The sequence below is a fragment of the Vicia villosa genome, unplaced genomic scaffold, assembly GCF_029867415.1.
Source record: "Vicia villosa cultivar HV-30 ecotype Madison, WI unplaced genomic scaffold, Vvil1.0 ctg.002974F_1_1, whole genome shotgun sequence".
NCBI lineage: Eukaryota > Viridiplantae > Streptophyta > Magnoliopsida > Fabales > Fabaceae > Vicia > Vicia villosa.
Window position 1 is genome coordinate 29636 of NW_026706080.1, and position 9369 is coordinate 39004.

The following is a 9369-nucleotide window of genomic DNA, read 5'->3' on the forward strand; positions in this document are numbered from 1 at the left end:
ATGTAGCTTTTATTCATTACATCATTTTTATAAATTTAAAATTATAATATTGAAATAAAGGATTGAATGGCCCATCAAACCACAAAGCCTATTAAGAATTGGGTCGGAATTATTTTTGGAAATCTAGGAAATAATCGGATCAAACCACTTCAACCCCTTTATATGTTTTAACTCTCTGAAAGAACCAAATTGGACCAGACCGACCTAATTAACATTTCTAGGTTTATAAGTGTCTCACTTTAAATTTGCTTATTTGGTTATTTGCAGGCCTGCCCTATTACCTTTTAGTTTGTTTGTTTTCTATTTTCACACCAAGTTCTTTGTCCACAATATTTTGTAATGTTTTGTATTTATTTAAAGTACTTAGGTTTTGTTGCAGCTCTATCTACCTCATTTGCTTAAAAAATGAAATAGCATTTCTAGTAACTTTAATAATTGAATTTAAAATAAAAAATAAAAAATACTTTACAATATATTGGACTCGTGTCTCGTTCTTTATCAACGTGTTTGCTCTTAGATACAAATTGTTTTTCATATTATGAAAGCGATATTTTCCTATTACTTACATTTCAACGCAAATCCTCATACCACACATCATAGATGACAAATACTATATAAAACAATTTCTTCCTTCACATACTTTCACATTAATGAAATAAACAAAATGAAATAGTCATACAAACCATTAAACACGTACTCAATCCGTACCATTCCACTAACATTACATTTTATTCATTCATTTATTCATTTACATTCAAAAAACCACAAAACAAATCAAAGAAAATTGTTACCAATTAACTCTGATAAATCCCATTTAATAAAGATATCTAATATCTTTATCCACCCTACCGCAGTCCTATACAACATAATTTGATGCATGGACTGATTATGACACTTCAATAATAACAATAATATTCTTAATCAATTAATTAAATTAAATCTTATTATTATTATTATTATTATTATTATAGCCTCTAATCTAACTCTATGGTGCTATGGCTGCCCTTTCTAACCACATCTTCTTCTTCATTGGGCTTCCATATTTTCTTGCATGATGAGCAAATGTTCCAATCTGCAGCTTTAGAGGATGATTGAGCTGTGTTTGGTGCACCAACTTTTAATGCACGTAACTCTTCTAATTCCTTCTTTAGCTTTTGATTTTCTTCACTTAGTTTGTCATGACATTTCTTTAGGAATATGCAGTTTACTTCTGTTTGTTTTAGCTTAGTCCTGAAAAGTCAAAGTCAAGACAAAAATATTATGTTGTTTAGTCTAAAATATTTTAGTGGTGGACAATCTAATCAAAAAATTAATTAAAGGAATTTAAGATAATTATTTTTCTTATTTTATAAGATTTATTCGAAAATTTCAAATGTATTGATTTTTTATACAATTCATTTCATATCATAATAAGTATGGCTTTTGCTTATTATTTTGACCATATCTTAATTATTATAAATATAAAATAATTAAAAGTGAAAGTGGTACACTAATATTATTTACATTATACAATTGAAAAAAAAAATTAAAAAATTTTAAAAAATATTGAAAGTGATCTTTTTATTTCAAAATATCAATGACCCATTAATATTGATTTTACTATTATACCCCTTGATTATTTTTTAAAGAAAAAATTATTTTTATTTATTATATCTTTCTTAAAGTTTTTTTTATATGCCATTAATAAAATGTGACTTTGTAAAGTAACATAAAACCTCTTTTTGTAAAGAATTAAATACATTTTTTAAATTTTTGTGTAATTTCGAAAATGATATATACTGTGTGCCAAACTAAGTAGTATTTTTATTTTATTCAATTTTATTTTAGTCAACAAATAATAAATTGGATAATTTACCAACACAAACTTTTTTTTGAAAAGACAATATTTTGTCTATGAATTCAGCGGCAGTCAGGAAAAAATGATGAAACACAGCATTCAAAAAACCAGAATCAGGAATAATAAAACACTATTGAGTAAAAGGAAAATTTATAATTATTTAAAAAAAAAAAATTCATTGCCGCGAAAACGTTCGCGACAAAAATTATTAATAACTATATTATTATTTATCGTTTTAACGATAAGGAAAAAAATTATCGTTGATTCACATTGGCAAAAGCTTTATTGAATGATTAAGATCAGAACAAAATTGAACACCTAAAAATGAAAATTCATATAAAAGTTTGAAAATTGAATACCTTGCTCTTCTGTTCTGAAACCAAACTTCAACTTGTCTTTGCTTTAAATTCAATTTCTCAGCAAGTGCCCGTTTCTGAGCCTGCATGTGAAACCGAAACAAAAAATTAAATTGAATCCTTTAATTTCTAATAAATATGAAAACAAAACTAATGACAATAAAAAATCAATATACAACAAAAAAAACTGAAATAATAAACAATTAATCAAAAAATTAAATTAAATCTATTTTATAAAATTGAAAATTAAAGAAATAAAATTGAAAGAATAATATATTACAGTGTTGATGGTGTTATGAAGCTTGAAAGCATCTTCAAGCATGGTAGATTGCTCCTTTGTAAGCCTCAATTTCTTACTGCACCCGTTCCTGTCATTGGAGGTGTTAATAGCAATTTCTTCATCGTCTTCTTCAACTTGTTCTTCAACATGGCCTCTCTTCAAACTCAACTCAAAGGCTAAATCATTTTTTGAATTCACCAATGATTTGCTCACATTTTTTTCCACATGGAATCCTAATCCAAGTTGAAGATTAAGATCCAACGTGGATGTTTTGTGATTACCATCATCATTCATGGTAGGGAATGAAAAATAAGAGAGGAAGAAAAAAAAGGTTGAAGTTTTTGTGAATTATAGTCAAAGAGGAAAGTGGAGAGTTTTAAATATTGGGTTTGGTCTTATTCTTTGTGAATAAATTTCAATCTTTTGTAATTGGTTTCTTGTATTTATCATGAAAAATAGAGGTTGTGCATGTAGAGATAATAATTAAAATAATTAAAAAAATAAATAAAAATAATAATAATATTCATAATAATATTAATGATGACTTGTACAATAAATGCAATAATAAAATGAGGGGAAAAGGAGTAAAAGCATGCGTTAGAATTCTGACTCCTTTTAGGAAACCAAAACTTTCTTAATTGCATAAAATGTTTGACTTTTTTATTATTATTTCATTTGAGACATGTTAGATTCAGTCATCACAAAATATCTCTCTCATCACTTTCATATATCATAGTGCTATTCACCCTTAGATCTCACAACAAGTACTAATAATAATATTTGGTTGGTTTGGAAAATTATTAAAATTTTACTATGTATCTAAATTTGAGTCAATCAAATAGTTTTTGTGAATATTATAATAAAATATATTATTTTAATTTGAAATATTTGAACAATTTGGTCTAAGTTTGGTTGAATTAACATAATAATTAAATAATTGTTTGACTGATTTTAATGCATTATATTGAATAAAATTTTAAAAAGCATTTTAAGGTTGAATATATGGTAAATTGAACTAGAATTAGTTTTTCATAAAACAATTGTATTATTTGTTTTTAGTAAATAATTATGATATTAAAAGATAATATTTTATATTACATATAATAATATATTATTTTACAATGTTGAATTTATGATACATTTCTTTTTTTACTCAATTGAATTTATGATACATGAATCAACAAAACAAATATTTTTAACTTTTTTTGGTAGGAATTAGATATCTTTTATGTTTAACCGTAGAGATTAATTCTTTAAGTTGGAGAAGATCATAATCAGCGGCAGAATTTTATTTTAAAAAGTTAACATTATCGTATTATGTGTGCGCGTAACTATAAAAATTAATATCTTAAATCGAATACGATGATAATAGACAGTAAAATTTTTCTTTAAAAGATGTAACATTGCTATGTTCGTAAGACTAAATTCGAATCTAAAATTTATGATTAAGCGGAAAAAGCTCATAGTCATCTCATTTAAATTATATTTCTCATTTAAATTATATTTGACTGACAAATATTTTGAATTTATAATATTAATAATATTAATATTTATTTTTCGTAAATAAACAATACTTGTTATTTTTTATATATTTTAACTATGTTTATTTATGTGTATTTGAATTAGTACATACATAAATGAAAAAATAATTGACAGTGGTTTAATGTTAAAATGTATATGAAGGAGTATTGTGAATTTATGTGTTTGTAGGTATAGTGTCTGCAACACTAGGATAATTTTAATAGTTTTGATGATGACAATATTATGATATAAAATTTTCATCTGAAGTGATGTTTTAAAGATGTTATATCGAGATGATGAAGTTGTTCTGTTTGTAAAGTCAATAGACAATACCTAATGTCAAGTAACGTTCAACAAATAATATTTTTTTATGATGAAGCATGCATCCAGAAAAAAAATCGAGGTTTTATTCTAAGGCGCGCCATTTATATATTTTTTTAAAAAAAACTTGTTGTCTCAGTTTTTATAAAAACCGAAGTGACATACCATCCAGGACATGCTTCGAATCTCAGCTAATGCACTTTATGTTTTTATTTGTTAACAACTGTAAAATAAATGATTTAACCCTTTAGTTTCTTTGGTAACCCGAGGAATAAAATAATCATATTTTACTATAAAAAATTCACTGAACAGATTTTACTCTAATGATATCTAATTTGTAGTCGCCCCACCGTTGATTGCATCATTTTTTTTAGGATGAATTGTAAAACTGAAAAAAAAATGTTCTTCTACCTTGAACAAAATATTTTTTTACCTTTTGCAATCCATCTCAATCAATGGTGTTGATATTTTTGTTGTTGTTGTTGAAGGTTTTGAACAACTATGATTTATCCCTAAAGGTCTTTACTAATGGATTGCAAGTGCTGAAAAATTATTTTTCAATTTTTGGAACTAACACCTAATTAAAAGTTGGATGCATTCCAAGCATGCAAATTGTATACGCTAGTAAAAGCACTGATAATGATAGCATCAACAATTAATCTTGGTGAATTCAGGTCTGATATTCAAGTGCAAATCTCTAGCGTCTTGTATGGGACCTGGACATGTATTTTTAATATTCTACGTAAACAATCTTTCTGCGAAGATTCGTTGCATACAATGCACTTTTGATATTTTGAGTAAACAATATAACCATTTTTGTAAAATAAAATTATTTTACTCTAGCCCCTCAGTTGTTTTAAAAATCGAGATGATAGTCAAGTGTTTTTTTCACTATTTTCAATCAACGGTCTTAAACAAATCATTGTCGTCCATTTAAAGGTTATCAACGCTTAAGAATCCACCATTAGTGATCCGCGTGAAACCTAAGGGACGTCCAATTATATAAGTTCTCTTACGATTTTGAAAATGTAAATGAAACATATGAAACCTAAGAAAACTTGGAAAAGTTTTCTTTGATGAATTGCAAGAGTAAAAAATCATCTGGGTTCAAGGTTTGTTCTATAAAATTTTTATTGCACCAAAAATATTTTTGATTTTTGATTTTAATTATCTTACCCTTTTTTTCACCATAATCAAATACATGCAAGATCCGTACATGAAAGAGTTTCCCAGAATATCAAGGATTTGGAGATCTAACATATGATTTTCAATGATGATTAATGTAATATTCTTCGTAAACATTGTAATGAGTTTTATTTAAAAATGTAATATTATGGTAAACATTGTAACGAGATTTACTATAAAAAAACTAATGACCCCTTGGTTTTTATGATAAACCAAGATAAAAAAAGGCGCTAGTTTTTGTAAATAATAAAATTGCAGAAATTGGGTTTCGAACCCATGCCATAATAAACCTTTACCTCGAGGTTTTAAAAACCAAGGAGTTAAGTCATTACTTTTCATGACGCCCTTCGTTACCTTGATTCTTTTGTCGAGGTAAAATGTATTTCGCGTCCGACTTTATAAGAGCTTTTTTTTAGTAGTGTTTGATGATCTCTAGTCAAAAAATCTATGATGATGTCGTCTATTAAGAAGCACTGTGAAACCTCATCAATTAGAATAAACCAAGTCATAGGTGAATTGCTGAATAAGGTAAGAGGTCTTGAAGCTTCAAAGATTATAAAAGAGAGAGAATATATATATATATGGGTGTGTGTGTGTGAGTGTGAAAGCTCGTGTGACCCGTATCTAAATGATTAGAGTATTGTAAAGATATTAGAGCAATTCTAAAATTACAATGTCCATGCACACACACACTTAAAAGTATTTTAAACCTCTCCAAATTTTCTAAAGAACCTTAAATACTATAGAATGGCCATCAACTTGCTTGTGAGATTGGTCAAGGGAGTTCTTAAATATTCACAAGCTTGTATACATTGCCTAATTGATTAAGGCTCTTAGCCAATTGATTAGAAAAAAGTATAAAGTTTCTTATTCAATTAAGAACACTCCTAATCAATTGAGAGACTAGTCGTTGTAGGTTTTACTTTTTGAGAATTAGGGTTGTCGTATTTTGAAGTTCATAATTGATTAACGTTATGGTTCAAAATCTATGACATTTATAGTCCCGTGAATATTTTTTCTTTTTGAGCCACAACATTCACCTATAAATAGAGTGTCTCTCCTCACTTTCAAAACACGCTAGAAAATGTATTTCTACATGCTTTCTCATTTTCTAGCTCTCTACTAAATTACCTTAGTGATTTGAGAATGAAAAATATCAAGTGAAGTTTATATTAGTTCTGGCGATGGGGTTAGTGTTGTAATTTACCCAAAAAAGGATTTTATCTATTGTTTAATATCTCTTGTCAGATGTTGTTGTTTGGTTTGTAAGCTAAAATATTAAAAGCTCATGTTTGGTTTGTGAGATTGTTTGTGAAAATGTATATTTAGTTCGTGAGCTTAGCCTAGTGTAAAACCTCTTATTTGGTTCGTAAGATTGTCTACCAAAATCTATTATTGGTTTGTGAGTTTAGCCTGATGTAAAATCTCATGTTTAGTTTGGAGGGTAGCTAGTGAAAATTAATGTTTAGTTGTAAGAAGGTTTGTGGACATAACCTATAAAAATTCACACATATAGTGGAAACTCTCAAGAAGAAGTTTTGGGGAAGAGGTGTAGACCAAGCTGTTAGCACGAACCTCTATAAATATCAAGTGCAATTCCCTCAATCCTTATCTATTTATATTTCCTCTATTCATTTATTTCGCTGTGTTTTATTTTTTCCTTTACTTTGATTTCCTTTTCCTTACTTATTTCGCTACATATTCTTTGTTTGGTTTACAATATTTTTTCAAACAAACATTTTTGTCATCGAATTTTTAACTGAACATTGTTTTTCAAACCTACACCATTCACACCCCTACCCCCTATTATATTTGGAGTCTTTTGTCTAACAAATATGAGTTTTTGATTGTTATTATCATTTCGTTTCCAATATAAAAAATATATTCGAAAATTAGAGAAACAATATTGAAATAACTAAATCAAACATTAACTATCAATTGAGATTGAGTTTAACGAATTAAATTAATAATCTCACTATCTCATGAACTTATAAAACTATTTTCAATGGAGATAATATAGGAAAATCCAAAAAAAAAACTAAGAAACTAGACTTATTGGTCAGAGGTACTATAAAGCCCAAGAAACTTATTGGTCAGAGGTACTATAAAGCCTAAGAAACTAGACTTTAAGAGCGATGAGAACAACCTAAGGATCCTTCCAAAAGGAGAAAAGAAGATCATTTCCCACTTTCTTCCTAAGGTTTTCTGCAAACTAATTGAAAAAAGTCTTCAACTATAGACCCAAGAAGGGTGACACCATTTCACCAGATAGAGGCCAAAAGAAATCTAATACCCCCATGAAGGGAGTTAACTAAAGGATCACCAAATTTGGCGAATAAAATATCGCACAACATATTAAACACACATGATATAAGTTGTCACATATTTGGCCAGGAGTGCCAAATTTACCAGGCGAAGAACTCAGACACCCAAATTGTTATAATTCGTATGCTTATAAACAGCATACCACTTAACTTTGGGATCTTAGAATCACCTAAACATTAGCTATTGTTTAATAAATATTAATCTTAGCTATATAATATAAAAATAAAAATACATAAAATAAGATATTAGTTGTATGTGTAAAAATTTATAAAAAGTAAATTGATTTATAAATAAAACTATAACTTTTTTGATAATTAACATATTCTATTGTTTAAATAAATAAGTATACATATAAAAATAAAAATAAATACTACTAAAAAATTATTATTCTAAATTACTTCATTTGTCTCATAATAATAGTAACATTTGAAGATTTAAAAAAAAAAATTGTTGTGTTTAATTTTCTAATGAAATTTTATTAGATCTTTCTCAATTATACTCCTATATATATATATATATATATATATATATATATATATATATATATATATATATATATTAGTAGAATAATCATGACTTTATATATATATATATATATATATATATATATATATATATATATATATATATATATATATATATATATATATATATTAAATATATTATTTGTGTTACTTCCAAGTTATTATTTTATACCTTATATTTATAATAATGAAAATACATCAATACAATAATTTTTATCAATTATTTGTTATGTTTTTCATTACTACTAATCTGTTAAGAGTCTCACATCAGATAATATATGGCTTGAACATATGCTTATAGGTGGGGATAATCCTCACCCTACTAGTCGATTTTGTAGTGATGAGTTAGGCCCAACCACACTTCTTAACATGGTATCAGAGTCTGGTTTAAGATCCGGTGGGCCACCTATTATGGTTTCCGCTATCGGGCCACCCACCATTTATTTCTACGCTCCAGTTGTCTACTCCTGGGCGTGAGGGGGTGTGTTAAGAGTCCCACATCGGATAATATATGGCTTGAACATGTGCTTATAAGTGGGGACAATTCTCACCCTACTAGCCGGTTCTGTAATGATGAGTTAGGCTCAACCACACTTCTTAACTTAATCTACTATTTTTTTTTTTTAATTATGTGAAATTGTCAAATACAATAGTAGTTATATAAATTCTAATTACCCAAAAACTTGTCATGGTAACTGAACTAAAACAGTGGAAAAGAAAATGATAATCTCCAAGTATGGTCCCATTTTCAATGAAAGAATTCCCCCTATATTCTGGCATAATTTTAGTGAAATTAAGTCGGTGTTAATGATGTTGCAATTGATTACAAGTTAAAACAAAGCCATATGCATTTAATAAGGTTGTAGGTAATTGGGGGACTGTTTCAAAATTAGTAGTAGTATGGCATTGAGACTTGAGTGCTAATTAATAATTTGTTGTTAAATTTTTACTTATTGAAGTTGGACCAGACTAAGAATTAGCGTTTCCCTATTTATTAATTATTGAATATTCAAAAACTAA

General features: G+C 27.3%; 1 protein-coding gene across 1 annotated transcript; it reads right to left on the reverse strand.

Annotated features, from left to right (window-relative positions):
* Window positions 1–974: 974 nt before the first annotated feature.
* On the reverse strand, window positions 975–2778 carry LOC131640158 (homeobox-leucine zipper protein HAT22-like). The gene is made up of 3 exons (XM_058910566.1): window positions 2474–2778; window positions 2197–2276; window positions 975–1230 (listed from the first exon to the last, which is right to left on the reverse strand). Exons 1-3 carry the CDS (start codon window positions 2765–2767, stop codon window positions 975–977), a joined length of 630 nt encoding a protein of 209 aa, XP_058766549.1. The 5' UTR covers window positions 2768–2778.
* Between the last annotated feature and the right edge of the window lie 6591 nt (window positions 2779–9369).